This window comes from Miniopterus schreibersii, assembly GCF_964146895.1.
Source record: "Miniopterus schreibersii genome assembly, chromosome: X".
NCBI lineage: Eukaryota > Metazoa > Chordata > Mammalia > Chiroptera > Miniopteridae > Miniopterus > Miniopterus schreibersii.
This window is the reverse complement of record NC_138104.1, coordinates 77927665-77942286: the sequence shown is the minus strand read 5'-3', so window position 1 is coordinate 77942286 and position 14622 is coordinate 77927665. Positions and strand designations below refer to the sequence as shown.

At 38.9% G+C, this 14622-nt stretch overlaps 1 protein-coding gene across 1 annotated transcript in view; it reads right to left on the bottom strand.

Moving 5' to 3' along the window:
* Window positions 1-12732, bottom strand: part of EFHC2 (EF-hand domain containing 2) — a 194440-nt gene extending 181708 nt beyond the window's left edge. Inside the window, exon 1 of the mRNA XM_081125862.1 lies at window positions 12583-12732. Within this exon, the coding sequence (XP_080981988.1) occupies window positions 12583-12624 (42 nt within the window). The 5' untranslated portion in view covers window positions 12625-12732. The remainder of the gene's footprint in view (window positions 1-12582) is intronic.
* Window positions 12733-14622: the final 1890 nt, after the last annotated feature.

The following is a 14622-nucleotide window of genomic DNA, read 5'->3' as shown; positions in this document are numbered from 1 at the left end:
ATATTTTAAACAAAAATAAAAAATAATAACAATTAAAAAATTAAAAATAAAAATAATAATATTCTTAGGAATCGGAAGATGGTGGTGGAGAGGACCTGAATGAGGATGAGAGTGTGAGTGGGTGTGAGTATGGGGGCATCTATCAGTCAGTGTGGGAGCTCCCCAGAGGTTTGGGAGCTCCCCAGAGGTTTGGGAGCTCATGGTGGAAGAGCTGCCAGCTACTGCTGCACTCCTCAGCCAAGCACTTCTCTCTAATTGAGAGTGAAGAGGGTGCCATTTTAAAGGACCCTCAGGGTCCTCCACAGGTGGAGGCTGCAGGGAGCAGCCTTGACCCAATGCCCTGAAGCCATGGACTAGCATGCAGCCCCCGCTGGTGAAAACCCAGCGCTACCCCCACCAGCCTAATGCCCATGACCTGGCCCAGCTGAAATAGCGCCTCAACGACTGCACTGCTTCACTGACCCAGCGCACATAGGCTGCCTGCCTGCCTGCCTGCTAATGTTATGGGGTGTGCCAGGCCTGCCTGCTGTGTCTCCTTGACGGAGTGCGCCTGGCCTGTCTACCTGCCTGTCTGCTGTGCCTCCTTGACCTGGTGCAAATGGCCTATGAGACTCCCTGCCTGCCTGGCTTGCCTCTTTGACACAGAACAAAAGGCTTGCCTGCCTGCCATGCCTCCCTGACATCACCTGCCAGGCATGATTGCCTGTCTTACTGGCTCTTTGATGGGGCCCAATAGCCCTGCCTGCCTACCTGGCTTAAAGCCTTGACTTAGTGCGCCCAACCCTGCTATTGTGACCCAATGCCCCCCATACACAAAGGCTGCCATCATGACCTGGCTGCCTGACTTGGTGCCCCAGGCCCACTAAAATGGGGAGACAAAGAAACAACACCCAAATGAAAGAAAAGGAGATATCGCCAGAAAAAGAACTAAATGAAATGAAGGCAAGCAATTTATCAGATAAAGAGTTCAAAGTAATGGTTATAAGGACGCTCAAACAACTTAGTGAGAATAACAACCAACTTAATGAGACATTCATAAGCTTGAAAAAAGATGTAGAAACCATGAATAAGAATCAATTGGAAACGAAGAATGACATAGCTGAAAGAAAGTATACACTGGAAGGAATCAACAGTAGATTAGAAGAAGCAGAGGACCAAATCAGCAAATTAGAACATAAGGTAGAAAAAGAAACTCAATCAGAGCAGCAATTAGAAAAAAAATTAAAAAGCAGGACAGTTTAAGGGAGCTTTGGGACAATATAAAATGTAACAACATTCACATCATAGGGGTACAGAAGGAGAAGAATCTATGCAAGGATTAGAGAACATGTTTGAAGAAATAATGACAAAAAATTCCCTAACTTGGTGAAGGAAAGTCACTCAAGCTCAGGAAACACAGAGTCCTAATCAAGATGAACCCAAAATGACTCACACCTAGACACATCATAATTTAAATGGCAAACATTAAAGATAAAGAATCTTAAAAGCAGCAAGAGAGAGACAGAAAGTTACCTACAAAGGAGCTCCCATTAAACTGTCAGCTTATTTCTCAATAGAAACACTTCAGGCTAGAAGGAAGTGGCATGAAGTATTCAAAGTAATGAAAAGTAAGGGACTGAAACCAAAACTACTCTACCCAATAAGGCTATCATTCAAAATTGAAGGTAAAATAAAAAGCTTCACAGACAAAAAGAAGGCTGAAGGAGTACATTACAACCAAACCAGCATGACAAGAAATGCTAAAAGTGCTGGTGTAAGAAAAAGAAGAAGAAATATAGAGAAAGAGAAGAACACAGACATAAAGAAAGAATGGCAATAAATAAGTACCTATCAATAATAACCTTAAATGTAAATGGCTTAAATGCTCCAATCAAAAGACATAGGGTAGCTGAATGGATAAGAAAACATGACCCATATTTATGCTGTCTACAAGAGACCCAAGGACTCACACAGGATGAAAGTAAAGGGATGGAAAAAAAGTCTCCATGCAAATGGAAATGAAAAAAAAAAAAAAGTCGGAGTAGCAATACTCATATCTGACAAAATAGACTTCAAAATGAAAGCAATACCTAGAGACAATGAAGGTCACTACATAATACTAAAGAAATCAATCCAACAAGAAGATATAACCCTGGCAAACATATATGCACCCAATATAGGAGCACACAAATATATAAAAACTTTTGGAGGACTTAAAGGGAGAAATTCACAGCAATACAGTCATAGTAGGGGACTTTAATACCCCACTGATTACATTGGACAGATATTCTACACAAAAAAATCAACAAGAACACAGCAATCCTAAATGACACACTAGATCACATGGAATTAATTGACATTTATAGAACATTTCATCCCAAAGCTACAGAATATACATTCTTCTCAAGTGTACATAGGACATTCTCAAAGATAGACCACATGTTAGGACACAAAACAAGTCTCTACAAGTTCAAGAAGACTGAAATCATATCAAGCAACTTTTTGGATCACAATGGCATGAAATTAAAAATCAACATTAAAACACTCAAAAACATTCAAACACATGGAGGCTAACTAGCATGTTATTAAACAATAAATGGGTTACCAATAAGATCAAGAAAGAAATAAAAAAATTCCTGGAAACAAATGAAAATGAACACACAACAACCCAAAATCTATGGGACACAATGAAAGCAGTCCTGAGAGGGAAGTTCAAAGCACTATAGGCCTATCTCAAAAAATAAGAAAAATTTCTAATAAACTATCTAACCCACAACTTAAAGACTTAGAAAGAGAACAACAAGAAAAGCCCAGATAAGTAGAAGGAAGGAAATAATAAAGATCAGAGAAGAAATAAATGACATAGAGACAAAAAAAAAAAAAAATACAAAAGATCAATGAAACCAAGAGTTGGTTCTTTGAAAAGATAAACAAGATTGATGAACCTGTAGCCAGACTCATCAAGAAACAAAGAGAGAAGACTTAAATAAACAAAATCAGCCCGGCCGGGCGCGGTTCAGCGGTTGAGCATCGACCTGGGATCCAAGCAATCCGGGTTCGATTCCCGGTCGGGGCACACGCCCGAGTTGCGGGCTCGATCAATGACTCTCTCATCATTGATGTTTCTGTCTCTCTCTCTCCCTCTGCTTTCCTCTCTCTGAAATCAATAAAGATATATTTAAAAAAAAAAAAATCAGAAAGGAAAGAGGTGAAGTAACATCTGACATGACAGAAATAAAAGGATTGAAGAAAATGCTATGAACAACTATACGCCACCAAATGAAAAACCTCAATGAAATGGACAAATTCCTAGAAAATACAACCATGCAAAACTCAATCAGGAAGAGTCAGAAAACCTGAATAGGCTGATATGTACTGATGAAGTCGAAGCAGTAATCAAAAAATTGCCAGGGCACAAAAGCCCTGGTTCAAATGGCTTCACAGCGGAGTTCTGCCAAACATTCAAAGAAGAACACCTATCCTCCTCAAACAATTCCAAAAAATCCAAGAGGAAGGAATACTTCCAAGCTCTTTTTATGAGGCCAGCATTAGCCTAAATCTAAAACCAGATAAAGATACTACAAAGAAAGAAAATTATAGTCCAGTATCCCTGATGAACATAGATGCTAAAATCCTCAACAGAATATTAGCAAATCAAATCCAGCAATATATTAAAAAGATCATATACCATGACCAAGTGAGATTTATTCCAGTGATCCAAGGCTGGTACAATATTTACAACTCAATAAATGTGATGCATCACATAAACCAATTGAAAGACAAAAACCACATGATCATATCAATAGACACAGAAAAAGGATTTGACAAAATTCAACACCCATTTTTTATAAAAAAGCTCAGGAAAGTGGAAACAGAGGGATCATACCTCAACATAATAAACGCCATATATGACAAACCTACAGCCAACATCATACTCAATAGCAAAACTATAAGCATTTCCCTTAAGAACAGGAACAAGACAGGAGTGTCCACTTTCACCACTTATTCAGCATAGTACTGGAAGTCCTAGACACAGCAATCAGACAAGAAGAAAAGATAAAAGGCATTCAAATTGGAAAAGAGGAAGTAAAACTGTCATTATTTGCAGATGACATGATATTATACATAGAAAATCCTAAAGACGCCACCAAAAAACTACTAGATTAAATAAATCGATTTGGCAATGTAGCAGGATACAAAACACCTAGAAATTGATGGAACTTTTATACACCAATAGTGAACTCACAGAAAGAAAACTCAAAAATCAATCCCATTTACCACTGCAACAAAAAAATTAAGATATTTAGGAATAAACCTAACCAAAGAGGTAAAAAACCTGTAACCGAAAAACTACAGGATGTTGTAAAAAGAGATAGAGGAAGATATAAACAAGTGGAAGAATATGCCATGTTCATGGATTGGAAGAATTAACATCATTAAAATGTCCATAGTACCCAAAGCAATCTATAAATTCAATGCAATCCCTACTAAGAAAAAAATGGCATATTTAACAGACCTAGAATAAGCACTCCAAAAATTTATATGGAACCAAAAAAAGACCCCAAATAGCCATGGCAATCTTGAGAAAAAAAGAACAAAGTTGGAGGAATCACAATACCAGATATCAAGTTATATTACAAAGCCACTGTTATCAAAACAGACTGGTACTAGCACAAGAACAGACATATAGATCAATGGAACAGAACAGAGACCCCAGAAATCGACCTACCCTTTATGGTCAATTAATATTTGACAAAAGAGCCAAGAACATACAATGGAGTAAAGAGAGTCTCTTCAATAAATGGTGTTTAGAAAATTGGACAGGTACATGCAAAAAAATGAAGCTAGACCACAAAGTCACATCATACACAAGAATAAACTCAAAATAGATAAAAGACTTAAATGTAAGTCGTGACACCATAAATATCCTAGAAGAAAACATAGGCAACAAAATCTCAGACATCTCTCATAGCAATATGTTTGCCGATACATCTCCTAGGGCAAGTTAAACAAAGGAGAAAATAAACAAGTGGGACTACATCAAACTAAAAAGCTTCTGCACAGCAAATGAAAACATCAACAAAATGAAAAGGGCGCCCACTGTATGGGAGAACATATTTGCCAATGATACATGTGATAAAGGGTTAATATTGAAAATGCATAAGGAACTCATACAACTTAACAAAAAGAAAAATAATTCAATTAAAATTGGGCAAAGGACCTAAATAGACACTTCTCTAAAATAGCAATACAGATGGCCAACAGACATATGAAAAAATTCTCAATGTCACTAATAATCAGAGAGATGCAAATTAAAACTATAAGACATCACCTCACACCTGTCTGAATGGCTGCCATCAACAAATCATCAAATGACAAGTGATGGCGATGATGTGGAGAAAAGGGAACCCTAGTATACTGCTGGGGGGAATGCAGACTGGTGCAACCACTATGGAAAAAAGTATAGAGGTTCCTCAAAAAATTAAAAATGGAACTGCCATTTGACCCAGTGATCCCACTTCTAGGAATATATCCTAAGAAACCTGAAACACCAATCAGAAAAAATATATGCACCCCTATGTTCATAGCAGGTCAATTTACAATAGCTGCAAGTGTCCATCAGTAGATGAGTGGATCAGAAAGCTGTGGGACATTTACACCATGGAATGCTATGCAGCTGTGAAAAAAAAAAAAAAAAAGGAGCTTTTATCCTTTGGGACAGCATAGATGGAACTGGAGAGTATTATGCTAAGCGAAATAAGCCAGTCAGAGAAAGACAAGTATCACATGATCTCACTCATATGTGGCATCTAACGAACAAAATAAACTGATGAACAAAATAGATCCAGAGACATAGAAGCATGGAACAGACTCAAATTTCGGAGGGAAGGTGAGGGGTGGGGGAGTAGTGGGGGGAGAGATTAATCAAAGAACTTATATTTATATACTCATAACACATGGACACAGACCATAGTGTGGAGAAGGCCTTGGGGGTTGGGGGGATTGGGGTGGATGCTGCATATCTATAATACTTTCAACAATAAATGTTTTAAAATAATATTCTTGTATATAGAGAGGCTTTAAAGAGATCAAGATTACAATTATTTTGTAACTGCCTATATTTCATGTCAGTCAGTAAAAAAACTTAATTTTTAAGTCTCATATAAAATTGTGTCTTACGCTCTATTTTTATTCATGTTACTTTGTCATTTGGTTTTAATAGCCCTATTTATTTAACATTGCCAATATATTTTCATGTTGTAAGCAGCATTAATTAAAATGAATTTACAACCTTTATTTAAATTAAATCAACTGAGCGTAATTTTTGTAAAACTAAATCCCATCTTGGGTTAAAACAGTTATTTAACAGAAATGTATTGTGCTGCCTTAAGAATTTTATAAATGTATAAAAAGAAAAGCAGGTAAGCTAAGCTTAACTACTTGTTTCTCAAGAAAAGCCAGCTAGTCTGGCCTGAGTGGCTGTTGGTTGGAGCACTGAACCATGCACCAAAAGGTTGTCAGTTTCATTCCCTGTCAATACACAGGCCTGTGTTGCAGGTTCAATCCCTGGTTGGGGCATGTATCAAAGGCCACAGATTAATGATTATCTCTCTCTCTCTCCTTTCCTTTCTTTCTAAAAATCAATACAAATATTTTTTTAAAAAAAGAAAAACCTGGCTAAAAATCACTTTTAGTTTTAAATAGGGGTAAAAACGACTCTTACTCATATAATACACCACATCTCATACCTAACAGCACCCTCTATAGCAGAAACTATGAGAGGATTCTTAGGCCTACTCCAGTAAGGGAAAAAGGGGGGAAAAATCAAGTAGGAAATTTTACCATTAGAAAAAAACACCCTGAAGTTTCCTCTACTACACTCCCACTTGCATTAGAGTTGATATCCATTGTGGCAAAGGGAAACCACACAGAGTAGGTGAATAAGTCAGCCAAAATCAACAAATCCACAGAAAACTATTACTCTTTACTCAAAAGAGATATTCTTATTGGATCATTACACCTACAACTCCTGAACGGTACTAATGTACCATGGGCCATAGAAATCATTTTTACACACAAGTTCTCCGAGACCTGAAAATCATTTCAAAGTTTCCTTTGGGGTAAAAAGATTGAGATGTGTAGCGATAAAAATGTCTTGGAAATAGAGCTGATAGTTGCAAAATACTGTGAATGTACTAAATGCCACTGAATTGTACACTTTTAAATGGTTAATGGTTAATTGGATCTGTTGAGGCTTCCTAAAGGGTGAGAGCCACATCTGGTCTTTAAGGAAGTTGAAGATCGGAATTTAAAACAGAAGAGAGAATTGGTGAGATGGCTCTAATGAGAATGGTTTTCAAACTGACTACAACCACAATAAGAAATAGATTTTAGTGCAACCCAGTTCACATACACACATATGAAAGAAACAAAGTTTGTGAAACAGTACTTAGCCTTCCAAGCATAACACAGTCTGATTTTTTTATCCTATTCTACTCTCAAAGTTTGTCATGATTCTTTAAATTGCTCTGGCAAATTAAGTGGCAAACTCTAATGGCCTCGGCTGTCAGGTTAAGGTGCTTGGACCTAATGCAGTTATTTTAAGGCAATGGAATTGACCACTAAGAACATAACCAGCAATCTGTAGGCAGAATTATAGATTGGAAAAACCTTCCACCTTGTAAATAACGTGTTTTTTTATGATATTCATCACTGAGCTAAATTTAAATTGGCTTATCTAACATCATATAATGAAGTCAATATGTGTACTATATATTACTCATAGTGCTTTTCTCTTTCAGTTGTTTATCATTTAAATTGCTGGTAAATTTTCCAGAGAGCATTTTCCCCTATATATTAATATGTAGGCTTGTAACAGTGTAGATAAAAATAAATTTCAAGGTATTGCCTGTACCTTTTTGTAAGAGAGACAGAGATTCTGAATTTGTTTTATTTTACTGTTGTAAATTCAAACAATTTTTTTTCTTCTTAAGGAAACAGTTGCGTCACTATAAATTAGGGTTTACAATAAACCCTCTAAAGATGGTGGAAAGGTAGCTTCATAAAAAGCAGAAAGTGTTCTCCTCATTATTCATCAGAGGCTTTCAAAGATCAGCTGTACAACCATCTGTCCAAAATACCGGAGAAAAGATTGTCAGCTTTGACTAGAAATGTCCCTTTTAACTTTAATATCCTATGATTTTTGACAATATGCCTGAGATTCTCTCAGGTCAATACAAATCCAGCATGGAAATTGTTGGAAAAAGATACTGTGTGTCTGGAATTTAGTTGGGATCTTTCCCAAAGGTTTTCAATTAATTCATATCAAATTTAATGTCATCAGTGGTACAAATGCTTATATTTTAGAAAGGACAATACTTCTTGTATTTCAGAGATAGAAGTATAGGTTGCCCATAAGCTAACCGTGGACAGAAACCAGCAGCTAATGAAGGGGGGAAACAAGCTCCTTTTTAATTTCTGAGAAAAAGCAATAAAAGTTAGCTTGTGCTATAATTTTAAACCCAACAGTCAGTAATTATACTATCTGCAGGAGGCCAAGGTTTTTCATTTGATAATTTAATTCAGTAAGCAAGGCTCTGTAATTGAGGCGGGAGAGAGAGAGGAGTGATAAAAAGGCCAGATTTGGCTTTACTGACTTTCTGAAAAGCCTATGCCAGAGAACATTCAATCTTTTAACCAGGTACAAGTTTTTAAAATATTAATTTTGTAGCAACAAACATCACATTTAGTCCCAAGACAAGTGCAACATTTTTTTAATGCAGCCATGTGATGGGCACATACTAGGATATTCAATATATAAATACTGATTTGTTGAATGACCACCCAAGGTATCTAATAAGTACACTGTCATTCCCTAGTTCATCCTCCTCCGCCCTCCCCTTTCCCCTCTCCCTCATCTCTCCCCCTCCCCCTCTCCCTCTCTCTCTCTGTCTCCTGTGTGTTCAACTGCTGATCTAAGGCATAAAGTAAATAATTTTTTAAATACACTCAGGAGTCCAGAAACAGACCCAAACATATTTAGATATCTGATTTATGACAAACGAAGCTCTGCAGAGAAGTAGAGAGTGGCCTTTCAAAAATGTGTTGAAGACAGGACAACAGGCCCAAAATGAAGTCACTCATGCTAAGCCCCAGGTCACCAAACTGAAATTTAATTACAGTTTTGGCTCTCACAAAAATAGAATCTTGAACCAGCCAATCATGAATTTCCTGATCAGCATTAAAATAATCTGCCTGATAAACCCATGACATCCCCTATTAGGAAATTAACCTTGCAATAACCAATCCGTTTTTTTCCTAGTACAACTTCCTGGTTCCTGCTCCCTTCTGCCTACATAAATATCTTGCCTTGTATAGCTCTTCAGAGCTCCTTTCTATCTGCTGGATATTGGATGCTGCCCCATTCTTGAATCACTGAATAAAACCAACAAGATCTTTAAAATATACTCAGTTGAATTTTGTTCTTTAACAAATGGTTCTGTGTCAACTGAATATCCATGAGAAAAAATACAACCTGACCCCTACCTCTTTTCATACACACACACACACACACACACACACACACACACACACACACATTTATTCTGGCTAGATTATAGATCTAAACATGAATGGTAAAAACAACAAGATTTCCAGAAATAACACAGGAAAATATCATCATGACCTTGGCGTAAAGGACTGTTTCTTAAATAGAAAACAAAAAGCACTAAACTAAAGGAAAAATTATTCATTAAAAACACCATCAAGATGGACCTAGAAAGTATTATGCTAAGTGAAATAAGTCAATCAGAGAAAGACAAATACCATATGATTTTACTTATATGTGGAATTAAAAAAAAAAAAGTAAATGAACAAACAAAAGAGAAACAGACTCATAGACACAGAGAACAGACTGATGGTTGCCAGAGGAGAGGGAGTTTGGAGGACTGTGTAAAAAAAGGTGAAGGGACTGAGAAGTACAGATTGGTAGTTACAAAACAGTCATGGGGACATAAAGTACAGCATAGGGAATATAGTTAATAATATTATAATAACTACGTGCGGTGCCAGGTAGGTACTGGAAATATCAGGCAAAACACTTTGTAAAGTACATGATTGTATAACCACTGTGCTGTACACCTGAAACTAATACAAAATAATATTGAATGTAAACTGTAATTGAAACATAAAATTCAAATTCAAAAAATAAACAAGCACTCTTATAAACAACAAAAAACACCATCAAGAGAATGAAAAGGCCAAGCACAGACTAGAAGATACTTGCAACACAATATAGCTGACAAATTAGTCATATCCAAAACCTATATACAACTTCTACAAATCACTAAGAAAAAGGTAGGCAACATAGCAGAAAGTTAGAGACAAGACAAACAGATACTACACAAAAGAGAATATACAAATGACTGATAAATGTGTAAATCCAGATTAAAACTACAGAGTTGCACTACATCCACTGATCAAAATACCTAAAATTTACAAGACTAACATTATCAAGTGTTAGAAAGAATATGGAGCAACAGGGAAATAAAATGGTGGTGTGTATTTAAATTGGTGTAATTATTTTGACAGCATGTACTAAAGCCAAACATATGAATACCACATGATCTAGCAATTATATCATGAGACATAAACAAGAATAGTCACAGAAAACTATTGTTAATAACCCCAAACAAACCAAATCTCTCTCAAGATTAAATGTGTATACAAATGATGTCATACTAATGCAATGGAATACTATAGAGCAATAAAATGTACAAACTACAAATACAGACAACCACATGAACAAATCTCACAAACATAATGTTGAGCTAAAAAAATCAGTCATAAAAGAATAAACACTGGACATTTCCACTGACACAAAATTCAAAAGCAAGCAAAACCTAACTATAGTGATAGCAGCCAGGATAGTGGTTACCTATGGAAAGCAGGGAAGGTCTGGAAATGCTAGGGTTGCCACATAAAATACAAGATGCTCAATTAGATTTGATTTTCAGATAAGCAACAAATAGTGTTTTAGTATAAGTCCCATGCAATATTTGGGATATGTGTTTTTATTTGCTGAATTTGGCAACTTCAGTAAAGGGGATGCTTTTGGAGTGCTGGTAATATTTTTATTTCTTGATATTCATTTGGTGATCATCCATTGTGCATTTTTCTATGTTATACTTCACAATAAAAAAAAAGTTTTTAAAAAAAGAAAAAGTACACTCAGTACAGCCTTGCATATTTTTAAATATCTCATCCAACCACTGTTTTTCCTTCCCACTCTTAATCACTGCATGTGAGAGCTACGGTACTTGCACAGGAGGTAGGCATCGGTAATCTGAAGTGTTGCTGGGCCCAAAGCTGTGGGCTCTACTTTCAATTTTTATTACAATTACTTTTACACAGCATGCTTCTTTACTTCTGGAATCTTTTTCTATGTGCTGCCTCTTGGGGGTCTTTCTTATTTGTGCTGCCAGCTTAATCTTACCAAAGGGCAATGCTAGGCTGGAAGACCAGCCTCTTACCGGTCAGCCAAGAAATATACAAACCAGTGTTCAAGAAGCAAGCTGGACAGGTCAGCCCTCCTGTAGGAGTCAGAATGCAGTGGGCGGAAGCTACAAAGAAACCTTGTACATGAGGGCCCACAACTTAGATACAGACATTGTTCAGAACCCATAAAATCCAATGCTTTAGTCCGCCACCTGCTTTCTAAACTTACCAGAGCTTTACACAAATACCTTGAATGGCTCCACCTAGTTCCCTCCCATTGGTATGTTACTTACCTTCTTCCTAGAAACACAACTGGAAAACCCAAGAGTAAAAAAAAAAAATAGTAGTTAACCAATGAGAACAAAAGCCTGAATCATTTTTCTGCTGATATAAGATGCTATTTATTGGCGAAAGTCCTTTCATATTCAGGGATTTTTATATTGTGTTGTTTTGCTTTATACCTTCATCTTGTTTTGAAGAGACCCCTCCCAATTCTAAAGAAAGAAAAAAACCCCTCCAAGTTTGGGTGTGTGTCTCTATAAAGGAACCCTTAACCTATCTGCCCCCTACCAGCCTTGAGAGTGCCAGGTTTCTTCAATTTACTAACAGAAACTGTATTTATCTCTTTCACACAGAGCTGTGGGAACAGGCTGGGTGGAAGACACCCAGCTTCATCACTGAGACTGTGTAACTCTGGCCAGTGCCTCAGTTTTCCTCAACTGTAAAATGGGAACAAAAATAGTACTTAATACAAAGAAATGTTGGGAACATCAAATGCCGTGTAAGGCGATTAAAGCACAACGCCTCTCTTGTCTTAAACGTTCATAGATGATTGTTATCATTACCATCTACCACCCTTAAGGGTCCTCCCACCTCTAAGCTCTACTTAGGCATCTAATTTAACAAAAGCACCCATTTGTAGTTGGAGGAATGGGGAACGGGAAGCAGAGAGTAAGGACCAGCCTATAAAGTTTGGTCCAAGTTGAGCACAATTCGCAGAAAGCTAGGTGGCGGCAGGAGGTCTTCTACGGGTTTTGGGGAGGTGGCCAAGTCTAGGACCCCAGACCCCAACCGCGACGTCTGACCTAGGGCGCCTTTACTACTCACTTTGCGGTGGAAGCCGTAGCCTGGCAGCAGCGGTAGGGCCATGGCTCTGAGTGTCTGAGGGTCAAGGGTCCGAGAGGAATGGGGTCAGCAGGTAGCGGCCGCCTCGCGGCCGCTTTGTTTCACAACCCCCGCCCCACCACCACGTTACCTAGAGACGGGAGGTGGCGTCACGGAAGAGGGTGGGGCTGCAGCGGGCCGGGGGTTCTGGGCGGGACCGCGGGAGGGGCGGGACCTGGGCGGGGCGAGGCGGAAAACTCCGCAGCCGCACCACCCCCGCTATACTCGCTTCCTCCTCCGCGGGCCCCCCGCCCGCTCTCCCGGTGCCGGTCTCCCGAGGCTTTTACGTCCTTTTGCTTTATGCTCGGGGGAAGACGTACAATCACATCGTTCCCGACCCGCCCCTTTCTGGTTTAACCCCTTTATAGAGCGCAAAGCTTTTCATGGACTTCAGCTCCTCGGAATGTTGCCGCGACATTTTTTGCCATTTGGTTATTAAATTAGTTGAAATACACAGGAAAGTGCAGAAAATAACATGATACTTGTGCGGTCACAGAAATGTAACACCAGTAAATGTTACATTTCCATCAGCTTTTATTTTGTAATTAAAACTTTCCAGATGAATTCAAAACCACGCACACCTCATCCGTCCTTTCCCTCCCCACCCCTTACCTCCCACCCCCACCACCCCCACCTCCACTCCCCAACCCCCACCCCCCTCACCCCCCACCCCCCTCACCCCCCACCCCCCACTCCCCATCCCCCCTCACCCCCCACGCCCCACCCCCCCACCCCCCGCCACCCCCACCCCCATGAAAACCCATTCAGCCGTAACCACCACCCTCCATCCTTCCTCTCTCCAATTGATATTTCAAATAAACATTTGTAGGTTGGCCAAGAGCGGGGGCGGGTGGCATAAAACGCTGCCCCCGTCCTTCCATTGTACATCCAAGATGCACAGGCCAGGCGCTTCCTCAGTTCCTCTCTCCCCACCTACAGCTAATCCTTCCCTGAGTTCTACTGGTTGGACAGGCCAGTATCTCTCTGTCACTACCTACTCTGTCTCAGTTGAGGCTCCATAGTTTCTTTCCTGCTTTTCTTTAAAAAATATTTTTTTTTAGCTGATCTTGCCTCCAGAGCCCTCTTTTATAATTCATGATGCACCTGTTACTCTTCTGCTTCAATAGTCTTCTAGCCTACTCACCACCCTCAGGAGGCAGGCAAACTCCTTAGCCCAGTCACAGCCTGCGGCAGAAGGTGCCTTCCAATGCCCTCCATCCCATTTTTTGACCCCCTCCTCCTCTACTCCAGTTCTCAGAAACCACTTGCAGTTTCCAAACCAAGCTCTAGCGTTTCTCCCCTTTAGGATTTTGCAAATGTCACTATCTGCTATAAACACCTTACCTTCCTATCTTTCACCAGGTAACCCCTTCTTGTCTTTCAGGACTTCCTTCACTGTGGGAGAAAGGCATGGAAGGCTTTGCCATTTCTGAGAAGTGTTCCTTCACCTTCTCCACTCCCCCATCTGTATTAGGCATTGTGGCTTCCATGGTACTACATTGTAACCATGTGTTTACTTGCCTCTCTTCATATGCCCCCAAATTTCCCCAGGACAGGGACTCTATCTCCTTTTTAATTCATAACCAACATACTTTATTGTTTTCTGTGTTTAAAATTTTTACACTATAAATTTCTGCTACATGTTTTTTCACCTAAGATTTTGTTTTTGAGATTTCTATATGTTAACACACGTTAATATATTTCATTCAATTTACTTTTTATTTTATTTATCTTTATTGTTGAAAGTATAACAGATATCCCCCTTTTTTTCCCCATTAATCCCCTCCACTCGGCATCCGCCCCTCCCACAGGCCTTCACCACACTATTGTCTGTGTCCATGGGTTATGCAAATATGAATATGTTCTTTGATTAATCTCTCCCCACCCACTCCCCCACCCCTGCCTTCCCACTGAAATTCATCAGTCTGTTCCATGCTTCTATGTCTCTGGATCTATTTTATTCTCAGTCTATTTTGTTTATTA